General features: G+C 55.6%; 8 protein-coding genes across 8 annotated transcripts; 5 read left to right on the top strand and 3 right to left on the bottom strand.

The window, feature by feature from the left end:
- Positions 1-454: 454 nt before the first annotated feature.
- CH63R_06596 (uncharacterized protein) lies at positions 455-1561 on the bottom strand (the record flags this gene model as incomplete). Its single annotated transcript, XM_018301571.1, has 2 exons — positions 455-1168; positions 1307-1561. The coding sequence occupies 2 exons, from the start codon at positions 1559-1561 to the stop codon at positions 455-457; spliced, it is 969 nt and encodes a 322-aa protein (XP_018159421.1).
- Positions 1562-4608: 3047 nt separating this feature from the next.
- On the top strand, positions 4609-5357 carry CH63R_06595 (uncharacterized protein; the record flags this gene model as incomplete). The annotated part of the gene is made up of 3 exons (XM_018301570.1): positions 4609-4756; positions 4815-4892; positions 4963-5357. 3 exons carry the CDS (start codon positions 4609-4611, stop codon positions 5355-5357), a joined length of 621 nt encoding a protein of 206 aa, XP_018159420.1.
- Positions 5358-6134: 777 nt separating this feature from the next.
- Positions 6135-6908, bottom strand: CH63R_06594 (C6 zinc finger protein; the record flags this gene model as incomplete). The annotated part of the gene is made up of 1 exon (XM_018301569.1): positions 6135-6908. The coding sequence occupies one exon, from the start codon at positions 6906-6908 to the stop codon at positions 6135-6137; it is 774 nt and encodes a 257-aa protein (XP_018159419.1).
- Positions 6909-7854: 946 nt separating this feature from the next.
- On the top strand, positions 7855-8424 carry CH63R_06593 (uncharacterized protein; the record flags this gene model as incomplete). The annotated part of the gene is made up of 1 exon (XM_018301568.1): positions 7855-8424. One exon carries the CDS (start codon positions 7855-7857, stop codon positions 8422-8424), a length of 570 nt encoding a protein of 189 aa, XP_018159418.1.
- Positions 8425-9382: 958 nt separating this feature from the next.
- Positions 9383-10107, top strand: CH63R_06592 (Family 5 carbohydrate esterase; the record flags this gene model as incomplete). Its single annotated transcript, XM_018301567.1, has 2 exons — positions 9383-9530; positions 9581-10107. The coding sequence occupies 2 exons, from the start codon at positions 9383-9385 to the stop codon at positions 10105-10107; spliced, it is 675 nt and encodes a 224-aa protein (XP_018159417.1).
- Positions 10108-12581: 2474 nt separating this feature from the next.
- Positions 12582-13243, top strand: CH63R_06591 (uncharacterized protein; the record flags this gene model as incomplete). The annotated part of the gene is made up of 2 exons (XM_018301566.1): positions 12582-12633; positions 12726-13243. The coding sequence occupies 2 exons, from the start codon at positions 12582-12584 to the stop codon at positions 13241-13243; spliced, it is 570 nt and encodes a 189-aa protein (XP_018159416.1).
- Positions 13244-13743: 500 nt separating this feature from the next.
- CH63R_06590 (Cytochrome c/c1 heme lyase) lies at positions 13744-14986 on the bottom strand (the record flags this gene model as incomplete). Its single annotated transcript, XM_018301565.1, has 3 exons — positions 13744-14023; positions 14110-14816; positions 14882-14986. The coding sequence occupies 3 exons, from the start codon at positions 14984-14986 to the stop codon at positions 13744-13746; spliced, it is 1092 nt and encodes a 363-aa protein (XP_018159415.1).
- A 668-nt stretch (positions 14987-15654) lies between these two features.
- CH63R_06589 (ABC1 family protein) lies at positions 15655-17909 on the top strand (the record flags this gene model as incomplete). Its single annotated transcript, XM_018301564.1, has 3 exons — positions 15655-16212; positions 16296-17789; positions 17865-17909. 3 exons carry the CDS (start codon positions 15655-15657, stop codon positions 17907-17909), a joined length of 2097 nt encoding a protein of 698 aa, XP_018159414.1.
- Between the last annotated feature and the right edge of the window lie 64 nt (positions 17910-17973).

Raw genomic sequence — 17973 nt, 5'->3', positions numbered from 1 at the left:
CAGTTCCACCAGCGCTCCTACGAGTCCCCTTCTGAGCCTATTCGAGGACTTTGGCACTCTGGCTACTAACTTTTATCTGTACCCCCATAGCGGTTTTGGACGTCAACTTTGGTCTGTGGAGTGACCGTGATACCGGCATACTTTTATCGTAAGACAAGTAGGTCTCCGGTCATGTTGGTGCCCATGCATCAGAGACTACTTCCGATGCAGAGGGCCAAGACGCAAAGTCAGATCACATCAAAGACTATCGGTAGTAACACATATCATCACTGTGTCAACCCAACGGGAGTCAAAACCAGGGAAACAAATTGTGGAAACTTTTTCTTCTCTTTAGGAGGAAATATCTCGAGCCCCACCCACAAAGTCAACTCTGTCAAGGCAGACTTGTCAATATTAATAGAGAGAAAAGAAACGACCTCCCCAGTCCAGTGATACCCGTCCCTCCACAAATGATTTAAGGAGACAGGGAGATGCAGCCGTTGGCGCTGTCCTCCTGGAAGATGCCGGCGTAGATGAGGCCCTCGTCGATGTCGGCGGGCTGGTCGCCACTCTTGGTGATGTCGGCGCCGCCGTTGACGGGCTTCTTGAGGATGCCGAAGTGGTACTGACCCTGGCCAGCGATGATGTTGGGGACGGCGGCACCCTGGGACTTGAGAGCGGAGGTACCCTGGGAGTAGAAGACCTCGGTGGTGCTGCAGTCGAATGTCAGAATTAACGGGACATAAAGTTGGGGGGGGAAGGAAACGTACTTGGCAGTGAAATCCAGCTTGATGGCAAAGTTGTGGAAGACGCCGGGGGTGAACTTGGTCTTGAAGAGCTCGGGGGGCGGGCTGGTGGCGACGTTGCCGAAGAGCTGGAGCGTGTCCGGGTCCTCGGTGTTCTGGCCCAGGATGGTGCCCGTCTTGAGGACGATCTGGTTGGTGCTGAAGTCGGCGCTCTCGAGGAAGGCGAGCTGGTACTCGTGGGAGAGGTTGAGCGGGCGCTTGTCGTCCTTCTGCAGGCTGAAGTGCAGCGTCTTGATGCCCTGGGTCGAGGCGTCCTTGCCGTCGTTGCTGAGGGGCAGCATCTCGGCGCGGCGGAAGCCGATCTGGACGTTGTCCGCGGAGGGGGCGAAGATGGACTTGTCGTCGATGGTGACCTCGAAGGGCTGGGTCGAGTTGACATCGAACTAGGGGGGAGAGGCTGTGTTAGTCTTTGGGCTCCGGAAACTCGCTTGATTTCTTTTGATATTTTATCCCCCTTTTCTCTCTCTCTTTTTCTTTTTTCCGGAAGTCTGTCAACGGATGCTTCCAGATTCTTCACTTACCAAGGACTGGCCGCCAGGAAGCTTGATGAGGTCGCTAAACTTCAAGCCCTTGCCGAAGACGTTGGCCGTGTTGAAGGGGCTGGTCTTGCCGTCGAAGTCGGCGGCGGTGAAGGCCTTGGGGATGCGGCCGTCGAACTGGAGAGCGCACTGGGCCTTGGCCCCCGGGGCGGCGGCCTCGGCGGTCTTGTTCTTGCCGCCGGTGCAGGCGGCCGCCGCGGCGGCGACGAGAGAGAGGATGAGGGTAGAAGTGTACATTGTTCCTAGACCGGCTACGAGCGAAGTGCGTTTTTGTTGCTGTTTGAATTGGAATCGGGAAAAGAGTGTGGTGCTTTTTTGGTGATAGCGTCTTTAGAGATGAGACGAACAGGAAAAAAAAGAGTGTGTACAGGTAAAAGAACGAAAAAAAAGATAATCTACAGAAACTTCAGAGTCCGAGCAAAGGAGGGGAGAACTACCATCAGATGGCGGGCGGTCATGTCTATATGTATGCCAGCCCAGCCTCACATCGTCTGGTCTGATGTTCCCTGTCCTGCCATCACATCGTCCACCGGTTAGATCATCTCCGGTCTCTCGTCATCATCCGGGGTGGCCTCTCCCTCAACTCTCCGCGGCCCCTTACTCTCCCGTCGAGACTCAAATAGACTTTCCGCTGATTCAGTTTCGGAACCACTGCCCCATCGGGTGCGCAGGGCTCAATTCGGCCAACTAGTCCCCTCTGGAGAGAAATGCTGCTGAGAGGAGAGGCCGCACGAGTCGCGTTAGATTGTTTGATCCACGACAACCTCGCTGGCGAACTCCGGGCTTCCCGGCATCAACCACACGACTGCTCCCTACTCCACGTGGAGGGGTTGCAGAGATGCACTATGTGATGCTCTCGATATTAAGGAGAGTCGATACCAAGGCCGGCTCTTTGACCCCTCAACCCTCTTGGCGGAATAGCATCATAACCGATGCACGTAGATCATTGTTTGCGCAATCCGGCGATGGCTTCTCGGGGGGTTACGGGCTCCCGCATGCCGAAGTTCATAGGTTCGGACAGGATGTGGAACAGGTGTTGTCTCCTAGTTAGAGCACAACAGCCCGTTGCTGCTGTTCCATGTGCCAGCTCTGCGACCAGCAAACCTCAAACTTGGCTCATGGCCCTGATACGCGGATCTCTGCACGGTGAAATGCTTGACGACCTGGTCCGGCGATTGAGGTTCGTCGAAACATTCGACACGGCCGATTTCTGAAAACGGACCGGAAGCGCCGCGCGCGGGGGCCGGTGGGAAGGGGGAAAAGAGGGAGGAAGCCTGCAGCATCAAAAATCTCCATCGTTTCCAATACCCGGCAGCGATTTAATAACCGGTGAACTCTATCGCCCGCCAAGGACGGCCCTGAGACGCCCTAACAAAGCAGCGATATCACCTTTCTGGCGACTCGTCGAGCCAAAAGCGTTCCAGACCGGGTGATGCGCGCGCCAAAGGCCACTGCAGTCCTCTACTTATTCTGGCAAACCAGGTGGGGTTTGTCGAAATCTCGTCTCGGCGGGACACGTCAGATTAATCAACACATTTTGGCTATTCAGGCCCGCCGGCAACGTCTCCGCATCGGCTCCGCAAGTTGGGGGGAAACGAATGGAACGGAGAATGGGGGGAGAGTGGTACGTACGGCTACTTGATTCGAGACGACACTACGCGTTGGGGGGCAATCAAAATCGCCTTGGCAGGGGGGCAGTTCACCCAGCCGAGTCACCGGCGCTCCGCCTTGTTGTCTAATCTATCTGGCGGATGTTTTGTCAAACGAGAACGAGGGGCAGATATTGAAAAGTTTTTGTTCACTCACAACCAAACAACTCAATTCCGTGCCACTTTGTCTTTTGGAGGACAGAAACTCCACGGAAACCCTCGTCAGGGCGGCATTGCTCTTGGCCATGCCGAATCGAATAGGTTCAGGGTCGAATGCTCTTCGAATGACATGACTGGGTCTGATGCTGGAAAAAGAAAAAGGGGGATGAACGCGAGTCGCGCAACGCGAATGAGCGCCCGCGTCTGCAGGAATCGCTAGTCATTGGGTGTAATAGAACCCATCCATCAGTACTACATCCCTAAGGGCGTGAGCGTGGCGGAAATCAGAATAAACGAAACGGAACCGGCTGTCGGGTGCGGGCCGGTGACTTAAAGGTGGGGCATTCCCGGCGGAATGTCTCCACTTCTTCCCGGCCGTCTTATCCGGCGTCTGCCGTAATATCCTCGTTCTCGAACCTGGCTGTTCATTCACCCTTCAAAAAGTAGTGAAACCCTCTCGGATCGTTTCGTTGGACTCGGCAGCGCATCATGGGGGAACAGAGCTGTCTTCGGTGCCGGCCGACATCTCGCCGCATCCGGTCCAGCATCATCGGCGCCCCAGTGCACAGCTCGTCACGCGTCACACGCGGGGATGAGCGAAACCGTGCGTGGGCGGGCGTGCTTCCTCCGCTCTCAGGCGAATCTGCCCATTGGGGAAAAAAAGGGGGTGGGAAACGGCGGTTCTCGACGGCGGACTGTGTGTGGCTGGGAACACTTCGAGGCCAGACAAGCCACAGTCATTCCACCGTCCACCCGCTCAACAAAATAGGGAGAGGAGGGGGGGGGAGGGGGTTAACAAGAAAGCCTTCCACGTGCACGAAAGCTAGCTCTGTGAATCGGTCATTTCAAGGCGCCGGTAGCATCGACCAAGCTAATCCGCAACCGGCCATGGTCTGCTCCGAAAAGCATCAGTTAAGAACCCTTCAGCTGCTCGACCGCCCGCCCAGCTCCAGGTCCAGAGGCGAATGCGACGGCATTCCATCCCCCCTCCGCAAATAACAATCCTGTCACAATCGTCACCGTTCGGAGAAGCAATTTCCTCGCCGCGCTTCGCATCGTTGCTGTCCTTTTTTTTTTTTTCGCTCTTTGATGTTCGGAGTTCCGAACCTTGGCCTTGAGCCTTGATCTGCAAGCGAACCCAAGACAGCCTGCGTCATCAGCTTGGTCGACTGCAGGCGGCAGTCGTGGCGCGGATGAGACAGCGAGGTCCTCAACGCTCTCGTTATGGGCCGGGTTCACATGATGAGGGATGACAACATGGTCTGATCCTGAAAAGGGGGCTGAGGGAGTAGGGTGATGTGTTGATTTATTACCTCTCCAGCGCCCTAGTCCTGGAGGGCGATATCCTAACATACATTTCTCTCTCTTCAACGCTACTTCTCAATCAACAAGACTACCAGTGCTGTCTCCCTCCATATTGCATTCACGCCATTCGAATTCACATATCAGTCTTCCAACGCACACAAGCCCTGCACCATGACGGAATACAAACTCAACATCAGGATCGACAAGAACTGCGTCACAAAATTCAAAACTAGCGGTCACAAGATATGCCTCGCCTTTGGCTTTGACACCACCGCCAGGCCCGGTTCCACCAAGTTCAACGTCATCGGCTACTCGTCCGGTATGTACAAAATCGCTAACAAGTTCTCGGGAGGTAGCTCCAGCTAAGGGATGATTAGTCTGTGCGCGGAACCTGATGGTGACGTGGAAGGACGACTACTCAATCGCAGCCAGCAGCAGTGCGTTTGCGAGCGGAGGTAAGTTCCCCTGTTCCAAGCGACCCGATCCCCGACGGCGCCGCTTCAGGCATCCTGACAGAACAAACAGTCCGCTTCGACGTGGCGACGCTGCCACAGCCCATCTCGTCCGGGGAGACCTGGATATTGCCTCCAGACTGGAGCGACGGCGCCTCCACCCCGGACCCGGATGTCTCGGACGACGACATCCTGTTCGTCAACGAGGCATCCTCGGCATCTGCCGTCGTGTACAAGACGGTCAACGGCGTCGAGGCCCCCGTGTACGTCAGCCACTTCGGACCCTTGCCGCCTGGCCGGGAGGCCTTGACGCCCAGGCTGCAGGCGGCCGTCTGGTTCCAGATGGGCGCCGAGACCGGGGCCATGGTCGACGGGCACGACACGCCCATTCACGTCATTGACTTCACCAAGGAGACCTTCCACGAGGTCGCGTACGGGCCGTCGGGCTCGTGGGCGGTGTTGGAGTAGATTCGAGCAGGGGTACTTTGCACTATTGTGGCGTTTCTCAGCGTCGGGATGAAGACCAAGTCATTGTGGTCGTGGAGTTTTGTTTTTCTTTTTGAAGCGGTTTCGTCTCGTATAGCATTGGCATGTCCCTAGAAAGATTCATATCCTGAGACGTCATTCCGCTCAACCACTCAGCCTCACGAAGAATGCTTAGAACGATGGAATGTGCATCACGTCAGTGCAATGTCGACGCAACGAACCCTCGTGGCAAGTTTACGGTTGCATCCCAACCCCATTGCGTGTAGTCGATACCGTACTCTTACCTGTTCCCCATTCCCTTCTAGGAGGCTTCCTGCCTCTTGCAACTCACACAGAAAATCGCCAGCTTGACAACATCCTTGATCCAACTCTTCACTAGCAATAACCCACTAGCAGCTGATGAAGTATTGTACCAATTTTTATGTATTCTTCTAGAGAACTCATCTGTTTTCATACCCTACAAAACTATTTACCTAACTTCTAGGCTCTACTTTTGTTAGTAGATGCTACTGTGAACGTTCACTACAGCAATTGGATCTCTATATATGCTAACGCCCCGAATTATGTACTATGACTTACTTTTCTATACGTTCTAGAACAAAACTAGTTATGTATAGAGTGCAGGGTATAGTAAGATACTATTCATACATTAGGGATCTTGTCTATGCTAGAATACTACTATGTTACATACTTTACTTGATAACACTACAACTTGCTCAAGCATAATAGTGATACGCACATCTTGATAACGCTGTCATATTAGCTAGTAACATCTATGACATGTTGAACGAGCCAAACTGCTGCCTCTTTTAACTTGGAACAGATCTGACTAACACACCATTCGCCCCAACCATGCGTCCACCACATGCGGCGCATTTCTTGAATCAGACTAGCAAAGCAGGCAAACAGCGCTAGGGCGATGGGATCTTGCTGTTTGAGTAAGGCGACATAGGCGTCCGGTATCGAGAACATCCAGGCGAAAACATCCATGTTTTCCAGGTCTTCCATCGGCTTATCATACACGGCGTGGAAGGCCCGCCGCAAATGGTCGATGGCTGTGTCGTACGCCTCTAATCGGTCGGTGTCTTTGACATGATTGTAAATGGCGGCTTGCAATTTCAACAATGGACCGGACTTCGCAGTGTCCATGGTTGCCAGAGGGGCGAGAACACGCTCACGGCGTTGAAGTCCTAGCTCGAACATGGGCCTCAGTGGGCCGGAAAGCAAAACTTCCTCGTAGGGCGGGCTGAGAAGAAGTCTGGTTCCGCGGTATAAGACCACCCATTCCAGGAAGCTCTCGCAGTTCTTCCCTGGAGATTGGTCATCGTTGGCGGCGATGCTTCGCCAGTCATCGCATCCTCGTGCGAGCGAGAGCACGCACGTCAGCGCTGAGAACAGATACACGGCGGTGCAGTTGTGAGATGTTATGTTTGCCATTGCCTTCTGGGCGCCTTCGACAGCCTGCTGCTGCAGTTGAATGCCACATGCCCAGTGAAGCCGGTGTTCGATCGGCAGCTTGCGAGCTAGGTGCATCGAGGAGAGAGCGAGTATAGCGTGTAGCACGAAGGGGAATTCCATTCCTATACATGGAACGTCGACCTGCCACAACGTTCTTATCTGGTCCTTGCATGACAGGGTGAGCGCTGTGGAGGTTGTGAAAGTATGCAGCAACCGCATGTGCTGAAGGGTGTAGATGCTGTTGGCTAACTGCGAAACCTGTGGCGCCAAATCGGGAGCCACAGGTGACCGACTCCCACTTGGTGAGGTTTCCGCTATTTCATATACGCACTCTGCAGCGTCATGAATATGGCAGTTTCTACACCGAGGCTTCATCTCATCGCACTACAAGACCAACAAATGAGTACGCGAGTGCTCTTGCAAGGGTGTTTGAGGGCAGCCAGACCTTGATCCTCCTTCGCTTGCATGTGGAGCAACCTGTTCGGGTTTTCTTGTGAGCCCGTCGCATCCTCTTGAAGACTATCTAGAGATTATAGTAGGTAAAGAGGTGAACAGCAGAGATAGAGTAGAGCGATAAGTCGTGCACAATGGATACGAGATAACTTCAATTATTTTTTCGCCAAGGCAATAGGAATCTTTGATAAGGGTCATGTGCACGCTAAACCTAATAGGTAAATCCTCTTCTAGGTACTCTGTACGACTTACTGAAACTTAGCCGAGGTGAAGTAGCAGCCTCGAGCGGATAAACGGCTCGAAAGTGGTGGCCACAGGTTTATACGCGTAACAGAAGGACAGTGGCCTTTACCTAGCTGGTACCTTTTACGTTCCTACAGGGACAATGCTTCCTTTGTGGAACAACATCCTACTTTCAGATGGCCACAATTGCCAGATAGGTGCCATTTCCCTTTCGTCACGTGTAACCCGCGGCCACCACTTTTGACATCTCTTCTCTGCTTCCACTCTCTACTTGCTTTAATTACTACCAGATGCTAGTCTGTGACACCAACCCAGACCATAAGATATGGCCACCACCTTCCACCTCTTTCCCTTGCTTCCATGGGAGCTACGTATTCGCATCTGGAAACTGATCTCTACGCCCCGGACTGTAATGGCATGGGCCCACGACTACGGGAGGCCACACCCTCCGGTCCCTTCTGTCGTCCAGACCTGCCGCGAATCCCGTCACCACTCTGGTTACGAACGGCTCTTCATCGAGGATCGCCCGCCATTCTACTACATCTGGGCCAACCTTACCATCGACACGATTCACATCTTCGAGCACCGCCTACCCTTGCAGTTCGCTGGGAAACACCGCATCCGCTACTTGTGCCTCGAGCTGGTGCACCAGGTGGACCCGGACAATGAGCCTTTTCGTGACGGCTGGGTGGACGTATACTCCAATGCCTTAATCGATTATGTGGCTGTTCGGAGCATGGTTGTCGTCTCGTTCAACGACGTGAGCGCCTGGGGCGGCCATGTACACTTGTATCCGTGGCCTTGCCCGCTCTCGAGGGTGATGCTTGTCCAGGACGGGTTTGAGAAACAGATTAGTGCGCAAGAGCTAATGGACTCTTTAACGCCTAAAACGTAGAACATTCTTCAGGATCTCTAGCAGTAAGCAGCTAGCTAAACTAGCTAAAAAAGCCTGTCTCAATAAAGGCCTCTAATGAGACAGCTTCCTGCTATTGCAGAGATATCTGGATTCCAAGGAAACAGAATCCTAACGTAATAGTTGTTGAAAAGGCGGCACTCGAATTCGCTATAGACGCCTAGATAAGTGGCGTTCTGGCCGTACCAGAAGTGTGCATCCTCGCTATTCTACGCGGCACTACCGCCCAGGATATGCGTTGTGTCTGTGGTGAGGGTTAAGAGCCCAAAGTCTCAGCGTCGCCTGGGAAGCCCTTTAGCATCGGTACAACGGACACGACAACCTGCGCGCGATCGCCCATACCACTCATGTTCCGGGTCAATCGAGGCTCGGCTGAGAGACCGACGTTAGTGCAATGCACAACGGATGTCCATAGCAGAATCTTCCTCTCAGATGAATTCCGCAAGATATTGACTGGCATTGAGAAGGCCCGGTTAAAGAACGCCGGGGCCACTGCAATGGAGAAGACGCGTCGCGTTGTCGGCACCGGACTTGGCCGCCGAGCATGTCAAGTGCCCGAACCTTGTCGACCAAATCCTCGTACCTGGGACCCTGGATATGTACTACACACAAACTTCTCCATCGCCGGGGCTTCGTCCGCGTAATTAGTTTAGCGTACTCCATGGCCTGGCGCCGTCAGGGCATGCTAATGGTTATCATCGGAACGAGGTCTCGCGTAGGGTACGAGAAGATGTGAAGGCGTCTTGTGTGGACTCGGTGCTCGCTGTTAGGCAAGGGTGAAACATTTTCTATAATAACTGCCGTTGCTCGCCCTCCTCCGAGCAGATTCGTTGCCGTGATATCTCACTCGTTTCTTTTTCCTAGAACAACTGTCGTTGCCCACCCTCCTTAGCATATTTTCTCTGCCGTAATATCTCACCCATTTCTGAACATTGCCACAATGGCCTCTCTCCGCGTCCTCCTCCTGTCCACGATCTCCGCACTGGCGGCTGCGGCATCTGAATGCCGCTGCGGTGATGCTGCGTTTCTCGGCATTCCTCGCGTCAATCTCACCGCCCCTGAGCAACTGAAGCCATGCGCGCCTTATAGTGAGTCGTTCTCCAGTCGATTACTAACACTCTCTAACTCTCGAATCCAGAATTGGTTGATGCCCGAGGCTCTGGAGAGCCGCAGGGCGTTTCCCTCATGTTTCAAGTCGCCATCGAACGCATCCTTGCCAACGGCACCGGGGCTGTCAGTCAGTCCGTCGCGTATCCCGCGGGTTTCGACCAGAACGTCACCTCTGGCGTGCAAAACACCGTCGACATCATCAAGTACGGCCTCGACGATTGTCCGGACCAAAAATTCTTTCTCCTGGGCTATTCCCAGGGTGCAACCGTCGTTCTGGAAGCTCTTGAGAAGATGGAACAGGCGTCTTTGGCGGCTGTGAGCGGTGTCGTTTTCGTCGGCAATCCCTACCGCATTCCCGGCCGACGCTCGAACGTCGACAGCCAGGGTCGCCCCGATAACCGCACTGCCTTCGGCCTCTTTGCGACTCATGCCATGCAGGCCAACCAAAGCATCCCGACCTATAACGAAGAGTTTGACCAGAGTGGTAAGGTCATCGACACCTGTCTCGAGGTTAGCACTGCCCCTTTCGTCAGACATCATCATGGCTGGCGCTGACGTACTGTGCTCATAGAACGACATTGTTTGCGCGGCGGATCCCCATTGTACTTGCCAGCTTGCAAGCGACCACATGTCGTATGGGTTGATGCAACCCGTACAGGACTTGATCGTCAGCCACATCCTTGATCGGATGTAATCAAGGCCACAACCCATCAAAGCAAACACAGGCAGTTTTCTGGCTGGAAGTCGAAGTCAGGCTGGCTGGCTCTTTTACAAAAACGCTTGAATGATTTATATATCACTGCGTAGTCTTCTTGGCTCGAGTCTTGACCAACAGGAGACAGCGAGCATAGGTGTATTCTCACCTTGTGATGCCTGATCTAGATTAAATGAATTATATTCTATTTGCACTTATGTATCCAACTTCGTTCTGCGTTATCTTCAAAAAATGTCTCTAAAATACTTTCGTCTTCTTGAAGAAGCCGACTGTGTGGATGGTGGCTAGTTTTGATCAAGCGGGCGCTGTTCCATGCTTTCATCAGCGCGAAACCACCGCGGAACTAAACTTTTGACCATTTCCAACAAATCAGGTGCGTTAAGTTTTCAGCTGGTAAATAGGTAGCGTCAATTTCGAGAGCCGTGCCAACGTCTCTAAAATATTGGTCCAAGGCACATGGCGACAGTCTGCCGAGGTTTTAAAAACAAACAGAACACATATTCTAGAAGGGCAGAGCTTATGAACGCCAGAGAATGTATTCGGACGTCAGATTGCCCACATAGAGAACAGTGGGAACAAAAGGAATGAATTTGCATTTCCTTTCCATGTCTTGAATATCACAAGAGTCTAAATCTTGAATCTCAGCGCATGCCCCATCATCCTCAGGGTGACCTCGTATAGACCTCGTATAGAGTGTGGACACAGTCTCGCAACAACCTCGTACGTAGTGTTGGTCTGAGTTTCTCCACTAATCTAATTAGCCTCAAAACCTAGTGAGCCCAACGACGGACGCTAACGAGTCAGGGCCTATTCGAGCCCTACTGTCACACCAGCTCCCCAAGGGCAGGATGGTACAGTATGTATTACATAAGGACAATGCTAATTAACCATGCTACACCTCACCATAATAGACTGATTCTGTATCGTACTTTAAGCCCCTAGCAAAATTGCCTACACTGAAGGTACTAGTACTATCTTTCTACATCTCCTATCTTGGAAAAATAGAGAGAGGAGCTGTAACACTGTGTTTTCTGCTTAGCAGAGTACATCGTACTGCGGAGAAAACAAGTGGATGTGCAGCCTTACTGCGGTCGATGAGATAGAGATTTCCTAAATAAACTTCATCCGTACAATTGGCTGCCGGCCGCCACACACCGGAACACTGCCGAGTTGGACTGGAGTAACTACTTGTGGCAGCTAGACTAGGAATCCTACAATATACATCAAGCTACCAGAGAAATGAAATCCTTTATGCTTCACGACTACGATGACATGTAGTCCTTCGCGAAGAAGGCAAACGCATGTTTAACACGCCTGGTGTTCTCCGGCCTTCCGCACATTTAAATGTGAGTCTACCAGGTACTTGTGCCTAGTCAGCAAGCTGATGGGCAGATTATGTAAACAGTGGATCTCTGAAGAAGCTACCGTTCGCCTTTCCCGTCTCTCCTCCCCTGACTCCCTGTACGATGTACTCTGTAGAGACGAGGACGACAGGGGTCCTGGGGATAGTCTCTGAAACCGCGGGCGTGCACCCCGGCGGCTCAACACTGCGCCGTCAGGGACAGCCTTACCGCATCGAGCCACGGCGACAAGCTTTCGAGACTCGGGCCGTTGCAAGTGAGGCTCTGTTCCCGGCCAGAATCATCATCAGGCCGAATGCCGCGGCAAACCCAACCGCGCCCTGACAACACAACCCCCCCCCTTCGCTTTCGCCTGAGCTTCGGCACCCATCATCCGAGCATGCGCATTTTTGGCGCCCATTTGACAGGCCTTGTCATCCCGGTATCGTATCTTGTGACTGAAGAGGAAAAGGGGGATGAGCGTCGCTTAGCCTTGCGACACAGTCAGGAGTCTAGGAGGCAACGGCCCCAACTTCTGGGACGGAGGTCGTCAACAGGGGACGGCCGGCGACTTCCACCGCGCATCAGCGACGATGCGATCCCAGTTGACCATCCCCCCCCTGCAGAAGCAAGTTTTGGCGATGTTTAGACTCGGAGTAAGGGGGAGGAGGAGATCGCGCCCTATGCATATTTGCCAAGAGTCCATCCCACCCCCCTTGACGACCCTTACCATTGATGCTGATGCTAAAAGGTGATCATGTCCTGTCACACTCGGGTAGTCTTGACTCTTGTCCTCGTTGTTGTTTCTCCTCGTCACTGATCCCATTCGTTGTTTTCTTTCATTCAGTCCTTCCGGAAAGGTCTTTCGCTTCGTTTCCCGTTCATTCACTCTGCCATTGCTATCCGCTGTCGTCCTCTTTAACCGTCTGTTGCGTATACGTTTTTCACGACAAGTCCCCTGTAATCAGTTCAAGATGCAACCGTCCTTTGTCATCCTCGCCGCCGGCGCCGGTGCCGCTCTCGCAGGTAAGTAATAGATACTCATTCATACCCTCAGCTAGGGGGGTCTCAGATCCAAGCATCCATATCAGTTGGTCCAAGGCTGACACGCCCCAAAGCCCCCAACCTCGCGCCGCGCCAAAACGCCTGCTTCGTCGTCGGCAACTCGGTCCTCCCGCAGGAGGTCTCGGACGCGGTCACCAACCTCGAGGCCAAGGTGACCTGCGACGCCTCCAAGAAGACCATCTCGGGCGTCCCGGACGTCGACGCCGGCGGCGTCAAGTTCTCGTCCATCAACTTCGCCGACTCGTCCCAGACGCCGCTCGCCTTCGCCCTCGACAAGTTCGCCACGAAGGAGCCCCTCGCGGACAACGACCTCGCCACGTTCCAGGGCGAGCTCGACGCCTACGTCGCCACCGAGGCCGGGATCCGCTCCGTCGGCGGCAACCTCGCCATCAAGGTGCCCAAGTTCTTCCTCGCCATGCAGGTCTCGCGCATCCAGACGGCCCAGGGGAACCCGCCCGCCGCCGCGGGCCAGCAGGTCGACCACCTGCGCGACAAGGTCATCAAGAACGCGGGCAAGGAGGACAAGGCCCTGCTGGACCAGGTGACCGCGTTGGCCGCCAAGACCACCTGAGATCGAGCGACCTTGATGTCATGATGGGGAACGAGAGTCGAGGGGCGCGAGAGTTGGTAGAACGACACTCTTCTCATGTCATGCGAGGGGAGCCGGTAGCGAGCGGAAGTAATGTGAATTTGAATCATCGTTCAACTAGTTCGTCTCGACGTTGCAAAGACATGGAAACATGCCACAGTTTCGGGCGTACTATACAGGCCAGATATGATATGATGTGATTATTAGTAACAAGAGGGGGGAGGGAGAGGGAGGAGGAGAGGAAGCAGATGATATCTCGTTCTCTTCCCCAAAGTACTGGAACCGTTTGTATCGTCTCAAAACGCCGCCGTAAAAAGGAAGAAGAAGAGAAAAAAAAAGGAGTAGTGACCCCGTAAAAACACCAACCAGGTCTCCCTCTCCAAGTCTGTACACGCCGCAAGCAAAGACTGCTCGGCCTCAAAGGCGGCGGGGGATCGTTCGCTTTTGTTGTTCCATCTCAATATCGTCGTCAGTCTCAATCTTTAATTCTTCTTCCACTGCGTTTCGAGCTGCTTCTCGAGACTCTCCTTCTCGCGCACCTCGGCACCCGAGGCCTTCCACCACACGTCGCCGCCCCAGCGGATGAGACGCTCGGCAGCGCCGAGGGGTGTCATGGCGGGCCGGACGTCAAGGTAGAAGACGGGCTCGCCGGTGGGTTCAGGCTCGCCAGAGTAGTAGTCAATTACGTATCGGATCTCCTTCTCAACGCCGCCCATCTTGCGGGAGACGAACCAGTCGTGACGGTCAAAGGGGGGCTCGGTCCTGCGCGGGAGGGGTTAGCGGGTGGTCCAGTGGAGGCGGGAAAGCTATCATGCAAAAATAATTCATGAGTGTCAAGAGGAACGTACTCAAACTTGGAGGGGTACAGCCAGCCGGCAACCTGCCACATGACAGCCTTGGGCGTCATGTCCTTGGGGCGACCCTGGAAGCGGATCAGGGTCGGGGCCGCCTCGGTGCCGTCCTTCAGCTTCTCGACCATGTCGTCCGAGTTCTCCTCGCCGCGGCTGCAGGCCTGCCAGCCCCTGTACAGTCCCTTGCCGAAGCGCTCCTCCCAGCTGACGATCTCGGCCCAGGCGCCCTCGTTGAGGAAGTTGTGGACCGACACCATGGACTCGACGGCGGTGACGTCGGTGTCAGTGTAGCCCTTGCGCAGCAGGGCGTTGTACATCTGCTGGGGCGAGGGGTACTCCCAGTTGCCATCGCCGGAGCCCTTTGGTATCGTCGAAGGCTCGCGCTCTGTGGGCAGGGCGACGGTCTGGTTCTCGGCGGGGGCCTGGGAGAGCTCCTTGAACATGTAGTTCAGGGGGTTGATCTGCTGGAGGAAGCCCTTGGACTCGGCTTCCTTGGGCTTGTCGTGGGGTACGGGACACGACGACGGAGGCGCGGCAGACTGTCTTTGGTCGTGGGGGACGGGGCATGCTGAGGGAGGGGGAAGAGCGGCGTGGCGCTGGTCGTGAGGGACGGGGCATGCGGAGGGGGCCGGCGCCGGAGCAGTGGCGGGCTTCGCGGCCGGGTTCAGGGCGTCGAGGGTCTTGTTGTGCATTGGGCAGCCAGGCTAGAGAGTGTTAGTAAGAGAGAGAGCCGAGATTTTCGTGAATTTTGAGGACGGATCAGACATACTGGAGGAGGACCGGTCGGGACGCCGGCGGCGCCATGGGGATGCGACGCCGAAATGGAGGTCGCGTGAACAGAGGTCGCAGGACCGTCAGCCCAAAACCAGCCCATGATGTAAGAGGGTCGGAGAAATTAGAGAGAAAGAGACGGGAGGTAGATAGCAATAAGTAGTAAGTAGTAACGGTATGTTGTACAAGAATGTAGGACGGAATGCGGCGGCGACGACGACGACGACAAGAGGCGCGACGGCTTAGGGATAGCGGAGCTTTGGTGGGAGGAAAAAGAAGAAAAGATAAAAACGATAAAATAAAAAAAAGATCGGGTCGCGCGAAAAGTGGCGATAAGGAGATGGAACTGGCGGATAACGACGTTTGCGCGCCCAGCTTAGCTCAGCTCAGCTCCGTAATGGACAATACCGGACACCACAGTGGTCCATTCGCTGAAAACCCGCTGCTTAGGTAACTTTTCTCCGACTTTGGCCGTGACTCGATAAAAACCGGAAGTCGTCATTGATTTCCAGGCACATGATTCTCCGAGGATCCCCCGCCTTTCCGCTGTGAGATAGCCCCTACGTCCCGAAATAATCTCTACGTCACCACCAGCGACCCAGTCCATCCCCCCCCCCCCCCCGGTATCCGTCCCGCGATCCTGGGCGCGCGCGCATCCCCGAACCTCAGCTTGGCTCAGACCATCCTCTCCGACCACAACCACCCTGCCAACCTCGACACTGAGAACATGATAGCCGCCTCCCCATACTCACCACCCAATTCTCCCTCGAGATGAGACTGGCCTTCGCCTTGGGCCGGTTTTGTCCACGTCCGGGCTTCCGAGCGCCAGCGAACGGCACCCAATTCTACTCGACTTTCCGAAGCGCATTCCGCTCCCGCACCACCCAGCCCGGCCGCCTGCCATGGCGGCCCAATCGATACACGAAACACAATCTGCGAGCAGGCGGTGCCGGTGCCGCCGCCCTCGGGACGGCCGCCTTCTTTGAACTGTCTGAGAAGGACAACGAGGGCACCGACCAGACGGGCGAGAAGCGCATGCTCGAGGTCAGCCGCGCCGAGATCAAGAAGAAGGTGGCCGATGACGACAGTGGCATCTTGCGCGTCTGGCATACCCTCATGATTGCCGTGGACGTCTATCTGTGGGAGCCTCTCTGCACCGGCCTGCGCTTCCTCCACCTCGTCGTCATCTTTGTGCCCGTTATCGTTACTGTCCCCGCCCTCTGGCTGGGCAAGCGGCAACCCGATCGTGACAATGAACGCAGCGGCACGCTGTGGTGGTATGGCTTCCTAGTCCAGTCCATGGAATGGGCCGGGCCCGCCTTCATCAAGGTATGAATGACCGTATACAGAGAAAGGATCCCTAGGTGCGCGACAGAACAGTTTAAAAAAGCTCACGTACGACCTCCTTGCAGCTCGGTCAGTGGGCCGCCTCGCGCTCCGACATCTTCCCCAACGAGATGTGCGAGATCATGTCGAAGCTGCACTCCAACGCCCCGGCCCACTCGATGCGCGAGACCAAACGCATCGTCTCGGCCGCCTTCGACGGCCGCCACTTTGACGACATCTTTGACGAGTTCGACGAGACGCCGCTGGGCGTCGGTGCCATAGCTCAGGTCTACCGCGCCAAGCTGAAGCCCAACCTCGCCGCGCCTAGCGACAATGACATCGCCGCCGAGGGCCCCAAACCGCTCCGCCAAAAGGTCGCCAAGAACGTCGAGGCCGCCCTCAAGAGCACCCCGAGGAGGGTCCCCTCGACCTACGTCGCCGTCAAGGTGCTGCACCCCCGCGTCGAACGGACCGTCCGCCGCGACCTGCGCATCATGCACTTCTTCGCCTCGGGCCTCAACCTCATCCCTACCATCGAGTGGCTCTCTCTGCCCGACGAGGTCGCCCAGTTCGGCGAGATGATGAAGCTCCAGCTCGACCTTCGCATCGAGGCCGCCAACCTCGCAAAGTTCCGCAAGAACTTCCGCGACCGCACCACCGCCTGGTTCCCTTACCCCTATACCGAGTTCACCACCCGCAGCGTCTTGGTCGAGGAGTTTGCCCAGGGCATCCCGCTGGCCGACTTCCTCGAGAACGGCGGCGGCGTCTTCCAGCAGGACATCGCCTCCGAGGGCCTCGACGCCTTCCTGCGCATGCTACTGATCGACAACTTTGTCCACGCCGACCTCCACCCGGGCAACATCATGGTGCGCTTCTACCAGTCCCACGAGCCCGAAATCAAGTTCCGCAGAAAGGGGAACCACGGTCGCGGGGAGCACCCGGGCGACCAGGGCGGCGACGACGACGTCACGGAGCAGGTCCTCGCCCGGCTGCGCCCCTACCGCCAGCGAAAGGACCCGGCCGCCTGGGCCGCCGAGCTCCGCCGCATCGACAACGAGGGCTTCCGGCCGCAGTTGATCTTCATCGACACGGGTCTCGTGACGGAGCTCAACGAGACGAACCGCACAAACTTCCTCGACCTCTTCCGCGCCGTCGCCGAGTTCGATGGCTACAAGGCCGGCCAACTCATGTGCGAGCGCTGCCGCCAGCCCGACGCCGTGCTCGACAAGGACGTCTTCGCCCTCAAGATGCAGCACCTCGTCCTCGGCGTCAAGAGCCGCACCCTCGCCCTCGGCAACATCCGCATCGGCGACATCCTGCAGGAGGTGCTCGGCATGGTCCGCGGCCACCACGTCCGCCTCGAGGGCGACTTCGTCAACGTCGTCATCAGCATCCTCCTGCTCGAGGGCATCGGACGCAGCCTGAACCCGGACATGGACCTGCTCAGCAGCTCCCTGCCCATCCTGCGCCAGCTGAGCGCCCAGAGCGGCGCCCAGATGGCCAAGCACGGCGACTTCAGCATGCTGGTCGTCTGGGCCGGCCTCGAGACCAGGCGGTTTTTGCAGGCCAGCATCGAAGATGTAAGTTTTTGACCCCTACCTAATCCGCGAACGGTCGCCGTGTTGCTCGTAACTCAGCTAACCGACCGCTCCCAGGTCGAACGGTGTGTCAAGTACGATCTCCTGGCACCCAACGTGTAATGTAAAATGTAACAGTACGGATCAACGATATTTCTCTTCTGCATGGGTTTTGGGCGCTCTAGAC

Source organism: Colletotrichum higginsianum, chromosome 4 (genome assembly GCF_001672515.1).
Source record: "Colletotrichum higginsianum IMI 349063 chromosome 4, whole genome shotgun sequence".
NCBI classification, from domain to species: domain Eukaryota; kingdom Fungi; phylum Ascomycota; class Sordariomycetes; order Glomerellales; family Glomerellaceae; genus Colletotrichum; species Colletotrichum higginsianum.
The sequence above is the reverse complement of the archived record's forward strand: the minus strand, read 5'-3'. Positions and strand labels throughout refer to the sequence as shown.